At 43.0% G+C, this 18,355-nt stretch overlaps 1 protein-coding gene across 3 annotated transcripts in view; it reads right to left on the bottom strand.

Annotated features, from left to right (window-relative positions):
- The window catches only part of si:dkey-151g10.3 (serine/threonine-protein kinase WNK3), a 63,299-nt gene extending 47,427 nt beyond the window's left edge, over positions 1–15,872 (bottom strand). For 2 of the 3 annotated variants that reach the window (XM_017488041.3, XM_017488042.3), the window contains exons 1-2: positions 14,591–15,872; positions 2,649–3,420 (exon numbers count right to left, since the gene is read on the bottom strand). In XM_017488041.3, coding sequence (XP_017343530.2) covers positions 2,649–3,251 — 603 coding nt within the window. In that variant the 5' untranslated portion in view covers positions 3,252–3,420; positions 14,591–15,872. The remainder of the gene's footprint in view (positions 1–2,648; positions 3,421–14,590) is intronic. The other variant, XM_017488043.3, reaches the window with a different exon arrangement.
- Between the last annotated feature and the right edge of the window lie 2,483 nt (positions 15,873–18,355).

Below are 18,355 nucleotides of genomic sequence, written 5' to 3'. Positions count from 1 at the left end.
GAATTAGCTCTGAACACATGACAGACTGGGCCTTGCACACAAAGCCAGCAAACATGCTGAGAAACCGAAAAGAATCCATAGGAAATGCTCCGCTTGCCTCCGTTCCTCAGTCGGCATTTTACTGTTCCTTCCTACGTACCAAAAAGCCACCGTCATGTTGGTGCCTGATTTTTTTTTTCTTAATGATCAATCCATAAATATTTCAATCCAATAATCAATGAACAGCATCACAATCAATGCGTCGCTCATATTCTATTCGAGGTTCTAAATCGCGTACTCGTAAAACACAGTGTTGAGATCTTTCGGCAGGTTTCTGCTGTCGTACACAAACGCGTAATATAAACTTTTTCTTGGCGCGGGAGTAAATGTCTCATGGTTACTTTACCTACTTTTTAACTGACTGACGGAATAAAAAAATAAAAAAAAACGCCGACACGGTCATTATTATTGCTACGTTTATACGTACTGCCTCGGTATCCTTGGGACCCGAAATAATAAGCGAGCACTAAAACCTCACAGACTCTCCGTGTCAGAAAAGTGCTGCTTTAAGAGCGCTACGGCATTCGGTTCACGTGATCTCCGAACGCCTCCGACCACGCCACGCCCGATAACTTACTGCGATGCAGATGAGTACGCGACCAGCTGTGCGCACGCATTCATTGACCGTAACCGCAGCTTCTGCCTTCTGAAACGATTATACAATAAAGCTTTCGTAGAAAACACAGTGTATTGTGGACCGCAATGCATTCAACAGACAAACAAGTCTACGTTAAAGACAGAAGCTCTACTGTGCTGACCACATAATTTCTGCACTTCAATGCATGCCGAGTGGGATCCGCTCTGCTCTCCCACGGATGGTTTCGATGCGTAAACTATGGAGCTATTCAACTGTAGCTCTGAAGCTCTTTTCTCTGCGTCTCAGGGCACCCCACTGTGAAAAAGTTTCGAAAGAATAACAAGAATACAAGAGGCTAAGATTTCTCCAAAAGGCCCGGAACGAGTCCCAAGAAACAGCATCCTGATTCATTCTAGCTGGACCGGAGCACTTAGGACTAAAAAAAAAAACATGATACAGCTGAAACCGGCCTAAAAATGACCGATTATATTACTGTTTACCTGCAGCCTGTTCAAGGCTGCCTTATCATTATCGTCAGAATGGTGCCAAACACGGAGCTTCTGGAGGAACAGATCCTGTTCAAATCAAGCTAATGGTATCATGACTAACAGGCATGACAGAGTGTGTTGTTATGACTCGTACGCTGTGCTTGTTGGATAATGCGTGCATGTACACCTGGGCCATCGTTTGCGATTTCTATCAGACACATGCGTCCTTTCATCTGAGCTGACCAGTCAAATTCATTACCGAACCTCATCAGGTAAAAAAAATCAAAAATCGGTCTTGAATCGGAGTACCGTGGGTTTACACGTACAGGGAATCTGTCTTGGTGTACTGGTGCGTAACAATAACAGGAAAACAAAAGAAAAGAAAAAAAAGATAAACAAGAGAGAAAGTTATGAAAATGAGAAGCATTTTAAAAAAACAACAACAACAACAACAACTATAAAGCTATGAAAACTATGAGGATAAATATAAAAATGTAAAGATTTAGGAAAATAAAAATAAAAGACATTAACCGTACATTAGTGCCGGATGTGCAAAAGTGGCCCGGTGCGAACGCTCATGCAGTCCGAGTCGTGTGCGCCAATGTAACGTATATGAAACAACAACATGGGGTTGTTCGTTAATGTAACGTGTAATGTACATGGAGGCGGATACGAGATCATGGTGGGTCCTGAGTACTGTTAATGAGCCAAGTGGCGGATGGAAAGAAACTGTTTTTGTGGCGTGAGGTTTTGGTCTTCATGGACCATAACCTCCTAATAGGGGGGAGTGCCTCGAAAGGTTTGTGTCTGATAAACTTAAATATTAGATATTACATATGTCGCTAAAAGTTTACATGCAAACAAAAAAAAATCGAAACCGGTGTAATCAAATGTAGTCATTACACTATGCAGCGATTAACCTGAATAATGTTGATTACAGAAAAAGTATCAACATGGACTTTTATATACTTAACCAATAACAAACGTGTAATCGCACGTACTGTAGCCCGCTATTCCTAGGTAGAAGGTAATACCACAGCGAAGCCACTGGGGGCAGCAGCGCTGATACTACTGCACCACACGGTACCGTGTGCAAAGCTGGTTTCAGGTCCGGCACGGTTGAGGCCGTTTTAAACGGATCGGCATGCTCGCTTGTTGCCTAGATCACAAGCAGCCTTACCGAGATGTGAACATGACTCATAGAAACATGAATGTGATAGCAGCACTCTCTCTCTCTCTCTTTTACAGACAGAACTGAATGAGATTGGCAACATGAGAGGAATAAAAACAAAAACACCGGTAGGCTCACTCCAAAAAAAATGTACGGCACAGTACAATGTAGTCTGCACAAAGATATACTTTTCATAGCAGCATTAAAAACAGAAAGCACCTGAAAACTCCTGCTTGATAGATACACAGACAGATAGATAGATATTGATCCCAAGGGAAATGGCAGAAAGAGCGAAATTTGAGATACAACACAAATATTAAGTTACAGCAAAGCTAGCATCAAGTTATTGAAATGATTCCAGAGCAGGACTTACCTGTAGTTCACACCAGGCCACTTCCACCCACGTCTCCGTGTCCAGGCCTTTATAAACAGTCTTAAAAGCTCCTCGGCCAAGCTCAATGTCGAATTTAAGGAAGCGGCCACCGGGTGATGTGGCCACAGCTTTCATCTCAGCCTCCTCCTCCTGCTCAGACTCACGCTCCTTTCCCTTTAGCCTGGCCACTGACGGGGCACCCTTTTCCAGGTCTAGGCCGCCACCGTGGGTGCCATCAGTGGGTACATGCAGAGTTCCATCACTGAAAACAGAGTCCGAGGCATGGAGCTCAGAATGAGGGACGCTATGAAGGCCCTCGTCCTCCTCGACAAGCTCATCCTTCTCACAGAGTTCCACGCTCTTCCGAAAGAAGCGTTTGTTCTCACGCTTCGGATGAGAACTTTGCTCTTGTGCCTCACCGATTTCTCCTTCTGCCCTTGCTCCCGAGGCTTCCTCTTGTCCAGCCCCTCTCTCTGGTGTCCGGCTCTCCCTTCGGCTGGCTGACTGGTTCCCCGTCCTCTCGTTCTCTTCCTCCCTCTCTCCATCAGGTTTCTCTCCGGATGACTCCTCCGTGCCGGTGGGCTCTCCTGGGTCGGTCGCCATGACAGTAAAAACTAAATAAATAAGAAAAACTCCTTCCCTCCTGTTTCTTTTTTTGGGTTTGGTCTGGTTCACACACTCAGAGCACCCTTGCTAGTGTGTGTCAGTTTTCAGTCAGTGCACGTCTTCTATCCATCCCAACAAAATAATGTTGCTCAGCTTCAGGTAAAGCCTAAAAAAAAAACAAAAAGCGTTCAAATTTAGTAGGTGTCATGTATATACATGCGTCACTAATGTCATTACTGCGCAACATAGTCAATAAAACCCATCCTAACTGTAAGACCATGGCTTATTTCAGCTGTGCATGTTCACCAAATATAACCCGCTATTTACAAACTGAAAGTCTACCGCTTGAGGAAAGCGGCGTGTTACCAGCTCGAAGTGGATTACTTACCGATAACCTCCTCGTGTAATGTTTTGTTTTACACAACAGTAATTTGACTTTTTTTTTTTTGTGTTATTTATTATTAATTAAAGAGCACCACGTCATACTTCTCATCCATTTATTGCTAGGTTTAATGTTGTGGAACATCCATAAAGCAAGTTAATTCCTGTTATCGCTTACATAACTCATAAAAAGAGTCCTTTCTTCACCAGTTAATAAGACAAACCACAGCATGTTGTGTTATTGAGTAACCGCAAAGCCCTCTGTCCTGAAGACTTCCCCCATTCTGAAAACATAAAGTTACAGATTTACCTCAGACTGTTTCAAATGTGCTGACCCTGGAGATGCTACATAAACATCTCTTCACTGAAAGCTACGTCACATAAATGCTCGCACGCATTTTCAGCCCGTTCACGAGGAACGTCTGCGATACAAACGGACACCTCTGCGGAAGTTGCTCCTATAGAAACCATAACCGATTAGAGCGTGTGCGTGGATATAAACTTTGCAGATGGCGCTAGCGTCACGGTCGCCTTTAGAGAAAACGAACAAACGCCATCAGCTCGATCAGAATTGAGCATCGAGCAGTGCTGTGGTATAAAGAAAGACTGCGACTTTAGCGAATACCGAAAGTGTCCAATCATTTCCGCTTCGTCCGCACACCCCGACCGGCTCATCGGTAATGACTCAGCAGATCTGTATACTGTATGAGCACCATCTTAGCACTCTATATAACACAAAAAGCCTTTAGATTACAAATCACCGTAAGTGCATCTGTGTCTCTCCCGTCCTGCTCGGACAGAAATTGAGTCCCACCCATGAACATTTAGTTCTGCGAGTGAAGAGGTAGGGCCTCGCTGCTCTTAGAGCACCTGCAGAAGACAGCCTTCCACTTCCCTTCGCATGGCCTTCACGTCCTAATGGCTCACAATCACAACTAAAACAGTCTGACAACTCTGACAATTTAATTATGTCAAAATTTTTAAAAAAAATGTATTTAAAAAGGTTCATCTACATGTACAACTGTACGGAAAGACTTTGCGCATGCCAAAGCCTCTACATGGCTGAGCACACAATAAGAGCAATCACATGTCATCAATGTCAGAAACTTAGCTTTAAAACAAACAAACAAGAGTTTCCAAGGGGGGGAAATAGCAAGCAAGCAAGACAGAAAGAAACTCCAGGTAGTAATTGGACCTCAGGCCGCTACAAAGGCAGGTGAAGTACATTACTATGACATAAAGGAAGAGAATGCCATGATGATTATTTAAAACTGATGCTGCGGTTAAAGCCCTTAAGATGTCAATAATTCATAAGTACAGGGAATGCCAAATTGAGCTGAAGTAAAAGCAACGAATCATCGTGGATTCATTTGGAAGGGGATCAACAGTATTTCAGTTCCACGTCAGACATGATGGCAGCCTCCTCGTTCACATTTACATCTCTTAAATTCTCTTCGATTCGAAGGGTTTCATTCACGGAGCAAATCTATCTCTAGACAGTGTGGCTGCTGTCTAGCATCCATCTCTCTTGTTATGACCTCAAACGCTCCACATCATTATCAGTGCTGCTCTTCATGTCCAATAAAAATTTTTTAAAAAATTAAAAAATTACTGTATTGCTGATTATTTCCACTGAATCATCATTTAAAAAAAAAAAAAAAAAAAGACCAAAAAAAAAAACCTGATTCAGCAATAATCTAGTCATAAAAAGCCACATAAAGGCAACTTAGGCTTTACTGTCTGCCTCCGACAGTCTGATACGTGTTTCCGTTTTACCCCCGTGTGCGTCTCTTTCTCTCTCCCCTCTGGTGAAATCTCTCCCCTGTCGCGGTCCATCTGTCGGAGGCAGTCGCGCCTCTGCCCTCCACACTGACAGCACACATCGGGCTGACCTGTGTGCAACCTCACATGACTGCTCAACAAAGGGGCTAATTATAGTAACAGACACCTGTACCATTCATACTCAACTAGAACATGGAACCGGCTAAACTATACACAAGAACATTAAGGACCAGATCGGCATGATAAATCGAATACGTTTATCGTCTATCCATCCATCTAAGCTTCCAATCTAATTGTATCATTAAAGCAATCACGCTTTTATGAGCAGTGAGTACGGGACTTGTTAATAAGACAAAAGCTATCCCAGCCTGTGTCGACACCACCGACAATTTTCAATGAGTCAAAGCATGCTCAAAGGTCTCGTAAAGTTGCCGGATGAGATCATATGCAAATTTGTACATAAGCATAACTGTTTACGATGTTCCGCACAGGATAGAATAAAAACAGAATCAAATGAAGGGCTCCTTTCAGAACGTTTCAGCAGATCAATCATATTCATTTCGTTACTTTTATTATAATAACAACCTTTTTAAATATGGGTTTTTTTTTCCTGTTAGGCTTAAATTACATGACTTTCCACGTTACATGTCCCTGTAAATGTTTTGTTGCTATAGAAACAAAAATGCGATATACCGAGTGGACTGCCTCGCGGCTGGAACCATGCTGTTTTTTCGAAAACAAGCTAACAGGCACTCCTGCTGCCGGTGCCTCCGTTTCTAGGTTTTAACATGCCTGTGTGGGTTTCCCATCGTCCATCTTAAAGCAACACTCCTAACAAAAACGTAACCATCAACACATGCGTTGGAAGCTAGATCTTTCAGTTTTGCTTGCCTTTTTATTCGCAGGAAAAAGGAACCGAAGTAAGAGACACTCCATGGATTATGAAAATTCTGAGATGAGAGCAAAGTAGAACTTTTTTTGGGCATAACAATACCCCTATTACCCAAAGAACACCCCCGGTGAAGCATGGTGGTGGCAGCATCATGGTGTCAGGCTACTTCTCTTCAGCTGAGACTTGGGCTCTAGTCAACATACAAGGAAACTGCAGGCCTCTGTTAGACAAATGATAACAACCCGAAGCACAAATCCATGTCAACTTAGGAATGGTTTCAGAACACCACCGTTTTGGAATAGACACTTACCCAAAAAGACTCGATTACAAGCAAAGGGTCCTTTTGAACAGGGGTGTGTAGACTTTTATGCAGGCTAAACTGTATATGGATAGGCTTGCACATAGCTTAAAACATACTTAAAGTATTTAGCTTGTTTAGATTTTACTTGACAAACCATTCATTGTTAGCATCATTACCGATTCGTAAAATCCGAAAACGGTGCGTTATGCCGTATCTTAACCTATAACTTTTAAAGATGATGCGATTTCGCCATAACGAGATATCGTGACATACGCAGGGTTTCCACAGCGCACGAGTTCTGCTCGCGTTTTCTCCGTAAAAATAAATAAATAAATAAATAAAAATACAGGAATGCGCATAATACGAGTGGCATTTGGTCAGGGCAACCGGTCAATTTGACTTCATATTATTATTAAAATGTGACAAACAAAAGCTATTGATTAAAAAGCTTTTCACACAGCTTGCGGTTTTCTACTCCGCCGGTCTCGCTCTCCTTCACGCCTGAAAGGTTGGAATTTCCCCACCGAGCACAGCTCGTAGTAGGCGAAAAATGACTTTTTCGTGATCTCGATTCGGTGCTCGGCGCGATCTGACTGAAAGAGTCAATTCAGCTAGCAAAATATAAACGCAGAGCCACGAGTGGCCCTCATGCTTCCATAGGATCAGTAACCACGGACACGTGACCTCAACTATGCACCTCGGGCATGTTGCCCATCTACAGAAGGAAAAGGAGAGAAATAATCTCCTAACTCTAATATGTGAAATGAACCAAACGCCCACTTGCAGTGAAAAAGGAATAAACTGATTTGTCTAGTCCAGGTAAACAAATATTTAATAGTATGTACTCAGTGTTCAATTTTCTATTACCGAGCAAACAACTAAATGCAGGAAATGGATGAATAAATAAACGTGTTTGGGGTTTCACTCTGAACTGAATAATGCACTCGGAGTGATTTTATCAAGAACAAATCCTGACCATGAACGGTTTCTAAGACGTCACTGGGAGAAACATTGCTCGTGTCTACAGGCAAGTGGTTCATGGTTTTATTAACACCGCTACAGCAAACAGTCCAATGGGCCAGACAATCCTCAGGAAATGAGTGATAGTCAAATAGACAGGCAGTTGGGCAAAACCAGTAAAGCAGACTGTGTTCAAACACTGGTAATACAGGACGCCCAGGTTATTCGAAGTGAGTAACGTCTTTGCAAACAGGTGAGCGTTGCAAATGATCAGGTGACTTTGAGTGGGGAGGAGCTTGACTGGAGGGCAATGGTGATGAGATGATGAGGATGTGGGCTGAGGATCATGGGGGCATTTGGTCTGAAAAAAACTCATTAAGAGTAAGAACGTGCCGGCAATTCAATATTTAAAAGAAATAAATAAAAACGCAGACAAGCTTAACAGCTATGGATGTTTAAAATGTTAACATTAAGCAGAAGACACATCGCTGTACATAACTGTTTAATCCGTTTGACTAAATTCCACAGCTGAAGCAAATAAAGAAGAATCTTCCGAGACATCGTCCTGAACGAGATGCTGTTTCCAATTGGACGATGATTAGACGATGATTAGACGATTATAGCCAGTCTGGGCTGTATGCTGCCTGTCTGGGGTTTGTTTATTAAAAACTCACCACAATGCGAAAGCTTCTTTTTCACTACTATTGTGTTCTATTGTGCAAACACCAGACATCAAGGGCCCAATGTTATCTCTTCCTCAAGCACGACTCTCACTGTTCTGGACCTTCATGTTCCTTAAGGACATGTGGCAAGTCAGGTTCTACTAATAGTCATTAAGCCCTGGTTTATCCAGACATCACCTACAGAGCAGATGGCACTCCGATGTTGAAGTCGGGTCATAACCGAAATCCCAAATAGTTTCTTCTCGATCGGCTCCCTAGGTACACAAGTTTGGGCACTCGTAAGGACCCTGGCTCACTACACATTGGGACGCTGATGACTCAGTTTCCAGTGAACCTTCTAACGTCCCCATCACTCACTCTAAAACCCAAACATATCAAATATTTCAGATTTAAGTCATATAAACTTATCAGCTTAATCACGTGCGTTTCGGTCATGGCACGTCAAGCAGGATCGTAGGCTAGCTAGCGGTTCTTTTAAAAATCATTAGACTCAAACAAACTACATATAGAACATCAAATAAAGGTACAAATTTGCTGACAAAAGTAATCATTTGAGAACTACGACGAGGATAACGAGCTTACATTTGCAGACGAAATTAGCAGGGAGTTCGTCTGCCATTTTTTTTTTTTTTTTTACCTGAGAGGCTAGAATTTCATTTATGATGTCATTTCCAGTCAGGGAACAAAGTGCGCATCGATGCTCCCTGGTTTTTCGCAGTGCATTGTGCGATTTTTTTTCTTTTCTTTTTTTTTAGGGAGAGAACGTTCCAGTGCACTGGAAGAATTTAAAATTGCCGACTCCCTGATTTAGCCCTGAATACTGAACTAGAGAGCTGATCGAGAGGCACCCGAAGATAGAGAGAAATCAAAACCCATAGCCCAGCGGTTCCCAAACTGCTCTTCGCCGACTGTAATTAAGGACACTAAATTACAGCTCGAGTGAAATGTCCGAAACCAACAGTACTCGGCTGTTCACACCAGGCTTGAGCAAAACAGAATTCCTCAAGTCTTTACTGCCTTCCAATCAGTTTCATATTTCCCTTCAAGTTTCTTGTAACCTAGTTGTCAACCTGTAATTTATTCTGGCTTGCATTCGAACCCTACGTTGGCTTTCCTTCCTGATTTAGCCTGTAAAAGTTTTTTTTTTTTTTTTTTCTTTTGCGCAGTGTGAGACTCCCACTGACTACTGCACGTGTCACAGGGAAATACTTTAATGCGTATTTAATGTGTACCAAGGAGTATTACATCAATAAAAATAGCACTGCCTCTTTCGCCTTATAGTTCATCACGGTCAGGGTTGCGGTCGGTCCGGAGAACATCAAGGAATAAAGGAGCAGAGACACTCTGAATGGGATCCCAGTCCATGGCAGCACACTACGCATACACGGTCACACACGTATTTACACCTGGAGGCTAACTACCTACTGGCATGCTTTTGGGAGGTGGGATGAAACCAGAAAACCTAGAAGAAGCCCATGCACACACTCTATATAGACAGTAACTCGAGGCTCGGGATGCTACAGTGATCAATGAGCCTTGAGCGACCATGACCCAGTCGACGGTCCACCGGTTGTCTTTCCTTGGACCACGTTTGGTAGGTACTAACCACTGCATACTGGGAACACCCCACAAGAACTGCTGTTTTAGAGATGCTCGGACCCAGTCGTCTAACCGTCACAATCTGGCCCTCGTCAAAGTCGCACAGATCTTCACTCGTGCCCGTTTACTTTGTAAAAGTTGTACACGTCAACTTTGAGAACGTACTGTTCAACGCCATTACCGCTGCTTTTATGCAATATTAAAAAGGCACATAATTATGGATGCGACGCTCAGATTCGGGATATTACAGTTCATAATAAATCTATCCGACCCAGTTATATATCCATCCCTTTCTGACAACCCTATCGGACATACTGGGCGAAAATGAAAGGCTAGAAAGGAGCACGTGTGTCGGCATGTAAACGAGCAAGAGGCAAACGACGACACGTGACCGTGGGGGTTCGTGTTTAAAAAGGAGCCGATTTGTTTAATGGCAAGGAGTTTTCTTAAAAGCCACCGGAAAAGCGTTCGTACAGAACATCGAGGCTCTCGCCTTCAGTCTGATGCGCACTTCCATAACCTTGCCTACGTATAAAACACATCAAATATCTTAATATGAGCTGAACGAGTGGGGACTGTTTCAAGTTCTTCGCTGGGAATACAATTGAACATGAATTTGTTTAATTATACATGAGTGAAAAGAAAAAAAAACATCTGCGAAATCAATCCCTCTCTTCATCATAAAGGTAAACTTGTTCAGGTTCTTACATTTGCAATCAAAACGCTGAGATTTATGTAATTTGTTGTGTTTTTTTTTAACACTCCTGTAAGTGCATACATGCATGACTTGCTTACAGGACATGATCAGTATGACATTCACATCCCTCCCTAACCCTTCTGTATTAATAGAGTACAATGGAATGGATGGGTTCATACAAGCCAGAACCGTATGGCATGATTGACACGCTTCCTAACTCGGTTTTACAAGAGACGAGGCTCTCACAGGTGTCTCTGGAGCGCCGGTTCATCGGGTGAGGCGTTCCTCAGCTCGTGATGTTCCCTGGCACAGCAGAGTGCTCAGCGTGGTTCGTATCATCTCTCTCACACCCGGAGTCGCCCGCTCCCACAGAGCTCTGAAAAACCAAACACAATAGGAGCTGCGCATTGATGAGCCCTCACTGCTTCCGCCCGCCCCCCCCAAATCATCGCTCACTTCACGGGTATACACACGTTAATCCCCCGGGCCTGAGCAGGCTCTGCTGTTTTACTGAGGCAGACAAAAGGGGCAGCGAGGGGACACGGTGTGTATGTGTGTGTGTTTCAGGAGGGTGGAAGAGAGGTAGGAGAGGGGTGTGAGACACGATGCAGCTTCATGAAAAAGGGGACGAGACGGGACGATGGGTGGAGAGAGAGATGGGGGGGCGCAACTGGGACATACTGAAAGCAAAGCAAAGAAGGTTAGCATGGATATGACATGAAGCTGAAATTATTAATAACCTGTGTTGTTTTTATTTACTCATAGCATCAAGAAACTCCCTTTCCCTTTATCACTGACTCGCTTCAAAATCAGAAAACCTACACTAGTAATAGGCCAAATTACTTCACGGACCTTTTAGGGCTGCAGATTAAAATAGGAAAAGAAAATATATATAAATATTATATTATATATAGACAACAATTTACAACTTGGTTCTGTAGAGATGTCTGACAGGATTCGCATCCTACATGTGTCATAATGTACTATTTAAATAAAGCAACATTAGTCAATCTGTGAAAAGTAAAAGGAAGTCATGCTTTAACACAAGAGTGGGGTGTCTTACACCCTCACACGGAGCACGTCGAGCAGCTTTTTATATCCCACGCGGCACGTTACGATGACACGGTTAAACACGTCGGGATTTTACAGATGATTTTCTAACCCGATTCGTTTTAAATGACTTTCCAAAGCAATTCATTTAACTACGCGATGGACTCTCATCGACGGTGCTGAACACGGACGGACAGATCAGTAGCCCAGCTCAGTGGCTTTCAAAGTGCAGCACAGCCAGGGGGTCCAGGGCATGTTTATTTAATTTCTTACAGTGGGGGAAATCACTACACACATTATCAACGATATGTCCAGGCACCAAAGTCAGTTCAGGTCTAACGTGCTCTATCGGTGGAAAGGTCAGAAAGAGAGATCTCTATGGCTTAACATTAAAATATATATTATTTGAAACGTTTGAATAAATGCTCATTAAAAAAAAAAATCTGAGGGTCTCCATGGAATTTATTTTACAGTTAAAGAGGTCTCTGGGTACAAAAAGGTTGGAGAACCAATGACCCAGGCTCCAAAGACAAGTACATGCTTATTCACAGTGGCCTGTCAGCGCTACTAAAAAAAACTTTATCATCAGGACAAACTCTCGGCCTGCAGGTCTTGATCACAAGCCGTCAAACTATCCCTCAACTTCTTAAAAACTTTTTATACTCAAGTTGAAATGATGCTAAAGGTTATTCGCTAGTTTGTCTCCATTTGCATGATGACTCACGATCCAGGAGTGTACGGCAACGAGGAAAGGAAATGCTTCATTTCTGCATTTAAGTACATGTTAAGAATGTTGTTTTTTTTTCGTCTTTGCGAGTATAAATGCTGGTCAACGCTAAATTTTATTCCACTTTCGTTTGAAAAATCAAACAGCTACTCCGACTCGGACATATTTTATTACTTCGCTAGCACTCCCATGCCAATCTCAGAAAAAGACATTCAGATTATTTTATTCTGTTACTTCTTAGTCGTCCAATCGATGAATTCATAAAAAAAAAAAAAAAAAAAACCCAGCATTACAAAAGATAAAGAAAATAAGCTTCAGTCGATTTTGATCTCGTTGGGTCAGGACACTGGGGCAAGAATATTTTAACATGTCATGAAAAAAACATTTTTGCTGTACCCAGAGGAGTCAGACGAGCTGGGATAGAGCAAACAGCAAGTGAATGAACTGGGGTTTTAAACAACAACAACAACAACAACAAAACTTTGTTGTTAAAATAGTTATTATTCATATTTCCTCTTGGAAAATAGATTGTTAACACCAATCTTGCTGATGCAGTTTGTCTGTCTACACTAATCAAATTTACTCAATAAGATTCATAACACACTTTCCATCTATTTTATTATTTTTTAAAAATAACATTATGCGTTTCATGTTATAACACAAGCTCATATTGCAGGGTTGTTTTTTTCCACACCGGAATATTAATGGATACTGAAGTGAGTTGGATACCATGTGATGTTTATGCATACATGACTGATTGAAATCAAGTCATAAAACATTAACGCATGCCTGGTACAGATCAGGCAGCATGTTGCTACTCGATCCACATCCGCCGCCAGTTCGCAGTGCGTGCAGATAGGATAGCGACAGTGAATACCGAGATGCACCTCAGTGCTGTAGCGACCCCCCCCCCCCCCCCCCCCCCCCCCGCTGCACTAAAGACACCGGCTGAGGCGTGACCTGTTTGTATGTGAAATTCCGAAGAAACCGAGCAATGTAAAGTTCGACGCGACGTCGCCGTATAACTCGCACGACTCGTGCATCCTATCCCAATATATCGAGAGAAAATAATGACTTTCGCCGGACAATGCAAAGACAGAACACCACGGCTCACCGCCAAAAACTTTCTTAAAAGAGAATAATACTCCTATCCTCATTCCTTACTCAGTCTGTGTTCTTGAACTTAACTAGTTAACCTGGCGTACGTTATTGCATAAATTTGAAACGTCGGCCCGGGCAGCACGTTTCAGCGTGTACTTGGACTAACGAACGTAGGACTTGTCCATCAGTAAAACTCCATCACGAAATTAAACACCTATCACTTATGTGCATTATTTGAATATGCCACAATACCACCTTCGATAGATCAGAGACCAAGTGACTTTATCTACATGCACATCAAATTTCATTCAAGGTCTATATTCCGATTATGACGTTTATATGCGCACACAATAAAAGGTCAATAATTAGATTACTGCGGTCCATGTAAACGCACCGAGTGTTGTGTTGTGCTCGCAACTGCATGTTAAAAGGTGCATTAGGTAAGATTAGTGCGTTTTGGGTTTGTTTGTTTTTTCCTTTTCAAGATTAGGCGAGTTAATTTTTTACTTTTGAGTGACCCCTCCCACTTCACGACCATGTCCACAAAGCCCCGCCCCTTTTCTCTTAGAGTAGAGTGTCCAAACACAAACAAGGCTTCCGGCCCGGAACTTAGTTTTCCCAAATAGGTTTCCTCAGCCACCTGATACTTTTGTCCCGAGGTCACTGTTTAGAACTATTTTTTGTTCATCATGTTCTACATATTTTAGTTTTAACATATCACAAGTTTTCGCCTCGGTGTTTTACACCGTCGCTATAACGTTACAGGGTTTTGTTGTTGTTATTGTTGTTGTTTTTTTCGCCAGTGGTCCTAAACATTAACACATGAGCCTGAGGATGCAGCAGGGATACTAGTCAATACAGATGGCACCTACCTGTTACTACACCAACCTTAAAGATGCGTGTGTGTGTGTGTGTGTGTGTGTGTGTGTGTTCCAGCACGTCCAGAAAGCACTGAAGAACGGCTGAAAACACATTTAAAACGCACCTTGTCAGTATTAGCGGTTAGCCTTAACGCGTTAACATTATTTACACGGTTAAAGATTCGTGTGCGACGCTCGGCACTGCTGTGTGTTTGTCCTGTTCAATACATTGACAGCGGACATGTCCTCTAGTTGATGTTTATTGGTGTTTTCTTGCAGAAATCGCTGTTCTTTGCGACTCACCGGTACGAAGCATCTTCCGCCGTGGTGTGTTTATATTCAGCCGGCTGGGAACAAAAGCAGGGCTGCTTACTGTTTATTCCTCAACACGGAACAGCTCCGTGATTTCGGAAACATTTCCAGGACGTATTCAGAAAGCAAGGATTAAAGACATTCTCCCAGAATCATTGGTGGGTATTCCATGGCTATAAACGTTTTACGTCTCCTGTTTGAGCGCCAGTAAACGCACGCGAGCGAGCGAGCGAGCGCGCGCGCGCGCACACAGAGAGAGATTCTCACGCCGAGGTGTATAAAGCCTACATGTTTATAATTCCATCATTTCTTTTCTTTTTTCTTTTTCTTTACATCATTCACAAAGCGGTGGTGGTGTCTGTGTGTCAGCAGTGCTGTCACGGACCGCGTCTCTCCTCATGTCTCGGTCTGTTCAGTCTTTAGATAGACGGCACGGGGAGGGCTGAATGTGCGCGCTCGTGTGTCTCGGGAACGCGCGCGAGCGTATAAGCAGCAGAAGTGTTCTGTAGAAAGGGTTTCACTTCACATTGTGTGATTTCACTTGTAGCTTGCGTGGAGAAGCTATGAAAAAACACAACCGGGGGGGTGTGCTGTAATAGGAAAACAATCCAGGGCAGGGTTGCAAAGTCACCACCCTGAAGTTCGATAGTCTCCTGAAGTGGTTGATGTCTCTTCTAGCAGCACAGAAAGGAGGGAGATGCGATGGGAAGGGTTTAAGGTGCGCGCTCCTGCGTCTAGCCACCTGCTCGGGAACGCGCACTGGAAACAAGCTCGCGACAGGTCAGCGGTATCGTTTATGCAGAGAGCAGTACGAATAAGTAACACGTTTAACGGACTGCACGTGCATAATAATTAGACGCGTGCACGGACTGGATGTAGTAAGATCTCTTTATGGCGGTAATTACAGACTGCTTATACAAAGGCACGCGTGCTCATGCAGTGTTGTGGACCCGAGTCACATGACTTGGACTGGAGTCACACATTTGCTGACTTGCACCTCGGCTTTGACATAATTAAAGACTTGCACCTCGGCTTTGACATCATTAAAGAAGACTTGCGACTCGACTTTGATCAAATTAAAGAAGACTTGCGACTCGACTTAACATTGCAGGCTGAGATGTCCAGGACAGTTTTGTGTATGTATATTGAGGATGAGCTACAATTAGGATCTGTGAGCAGATGCCCTGCTGAAATAGCATTAGTAATAGTAAACTGGATGGAGCATTCGTGTACCGAGAGGTAGGGTTGTCAATATGCCTATAAAAGCTGGTATCAGAAAGTTTTCTCTCTGCTTCTTTAATGTAGATGGCTTTTCTCCAGTCAACAACTGCTCCATCTTCCATCAGCTGTCTTTCAGCGCTGCAGATTCCTGCCTTGGTAGATTACAGCTTATGTTTTTTTTTTTCTTACTTTACTTTGCTCATTCTTCTTTATCCATCCATCTTCTATACCGCTTATCCTTCCTTCAGGGTCACGGGGGAAGTTGGAGCCTATCCCAGGAAGCATGGGGCACGAGGCGGGGTACACCCTGGACAGGGTGCCAATCCATCGCAGGGCACAATCACATACACACTCACATTCATACACTACGGACACTTTAGACACGCCAATCAGCCTACCATGCATGTGTTTGGACTGGGGGAGGAAACCGGAGTACCCGGAGGAAACCCCCGCAGCACGGGGAGAACATGCAAACTCCACCCACACAGGGCCACGGTGGGAATCGAAACCCAACCCTGGAGGCGTGAGGCGAACGTACTAACCACTAAGCCACCGTGTGCCATTTTTCTTTATATAAATCTAAAAACGTATATAAATCCAGTGCTTGAATATCTCCCGTTGAAGGTGTCCAGTTTGATTTAGTGGAGTTTTATTTACAAGGTCTGTATTGAGGAAGTCTAGATCGTGTATTTTAGCCATTCTCATTACATAAAGTGACCATGAAGCCTCAAATGAAAAAATAATTTACGGTCTTAAAATCAATGAATTCATTGGGTATAGACCCTTTAGTATAAATCGAAGGCCTTTGGATCACACAGGTCACTCTATAGCTGTCAGTTCTAAATCACTAGGAACGTGTCTTGTGGTTGGAATGGTTCTTCTTGCGTTGCGTTCTTTAAAAGTCCTCTTGAGCACAGCATGAGTTGTAGTATATCCCATACGTAGGAAAAACCTTACAATTATGTCAGTGGATTAAAACCACAGCATTAAAAGAGTAGCTCATGACCTGTAATCTAGATGATGAAAAAAATGGTTTCAATTAGGTTTTAAGATGATCCATTTCTTATCCATAACGAGCAAAGCAGAGGCAACAGTGGTGAGGGAGACCTCAACTGAGGAGGAGGACATGACGAGGAAACCTTGAGAGGCACCAGACTTGAAGGGGAACCCATCCTTTTCTTGGTGACATGAGATCATAGGATTATAAAATCATTATTCTTTGACAATTACAGAACCCTTCACTTCTTGCACTTTATTGTATTATATTTCATTTTAAATTAATTAAATTCACATTTTGGCTATTCATCTACAGACAATCCATAAAGACAAAGTGAAAGCATGATTTTAGCAATTGAACAAAAACTGAAATCGAAAGCACTCCAAATTTTATGTTTGCTTTGATGATCTTGATGTCTCTAGAACTTGACTGGAGTCCACCTGGGGCAAATTCAATTGACGATATGATTTAGAAAGGCTGGTCACGCCAGCCAGACCAAAAACCAAGCGATGGCGGAATTCTCCACAGACCTCTAGGATTAAATTGTGTCGGGATATAGATCTAGGCAAGGGTATAGAAACATTTCTAAAGCTTTGAATGTTCCAAAGAGCATGGCGGGCTCCACCATTGTGAAATGGAAGGAGTTTGGAACCACCAGGATTCATAGAGCTGGCCATCCAGCCAAACTTAGTAACTGGGCTAAAAGGGACTTGATCATTGAGGTGACCAAGAACCTAATGGCCACTCAAACAGTGGTTCAGATGTCCACTGCAGAGACAGGAGAACCTGCTGGATGGACAACCATCCCAGAAATATCAAAATCAGGCGTTTATGGTCGACTGGTCTGATGAGGCTTTTTTTTTTTCTTCCACTTTTTGGGCTGAACTCTAAGCACTATGTCTAGTGAAAACCAATCATTGCTCATGAACTGATAATACAATACCATCCTTATGGTGGCAGCATCATGCTATGGCTTCTAAGAGGCAGGGATGGGCAGACTAGTATAAATGCAGCCAAATACATGATTCTTTGAAGAAAACATGATCCAGAGTACACACCGCCTCATACTAGGATGAAGTTTCAGCTTTCAGCATTACACTGATCCAAAGCATACAACCAAGACAATACTAGTATGGCTTTCACCCCCTTGCATGTCTCAGTCAAAACCCAGAGCCCCATAGAGCATCTGTGTAGACACCTAAAGACTTACAAATATTCCCCATCCAGCCTACCTGAGCTTGAGAGTATCTGCCAGGAAAAAAAAATGAGAGAAACTGCCCAAATGCAGGTGTGCAATGCTTGTAGAGACACAACACAAAGGACCACACAGCCCAAAACTCTACATGATGGGCTTGTCCGAAGCATCCTGATTCTCTGGAAACCTTGCACACTCCATTGTTTTCTAATGAAGGTGTATAAAATAAGTTCGGTCACCTGTATACTGTTTATAGTTTCTCGTCATTGCTCAGCATAGTTACGGTTCTTACACAATTCTTGAATCTATGTCACCCTCTAGTGGCCACGGTCTGTTAACTCCA

Source organism: Ictalurus punctatus, chromosome 15 (assembly GCF_001660625.3).
Source record: "Ictalurus punctatus breed USDA103 chromosome 15, Coco_2.0, whole genome shotgun sequence".
NCBI classification, from domain to species: domain Eukaryota; kingdom Metazoa; phylum Chordata; class Actinopteri; order Siluriformes; family Ictaluridae; genus Ictalurus; species Ictalurus punctatus.
The sequence above is the reverse complement of the archived record's forward strand: the minus strand, read 5'-3'. Positions and strand labels throughout refer to the sequence as shown.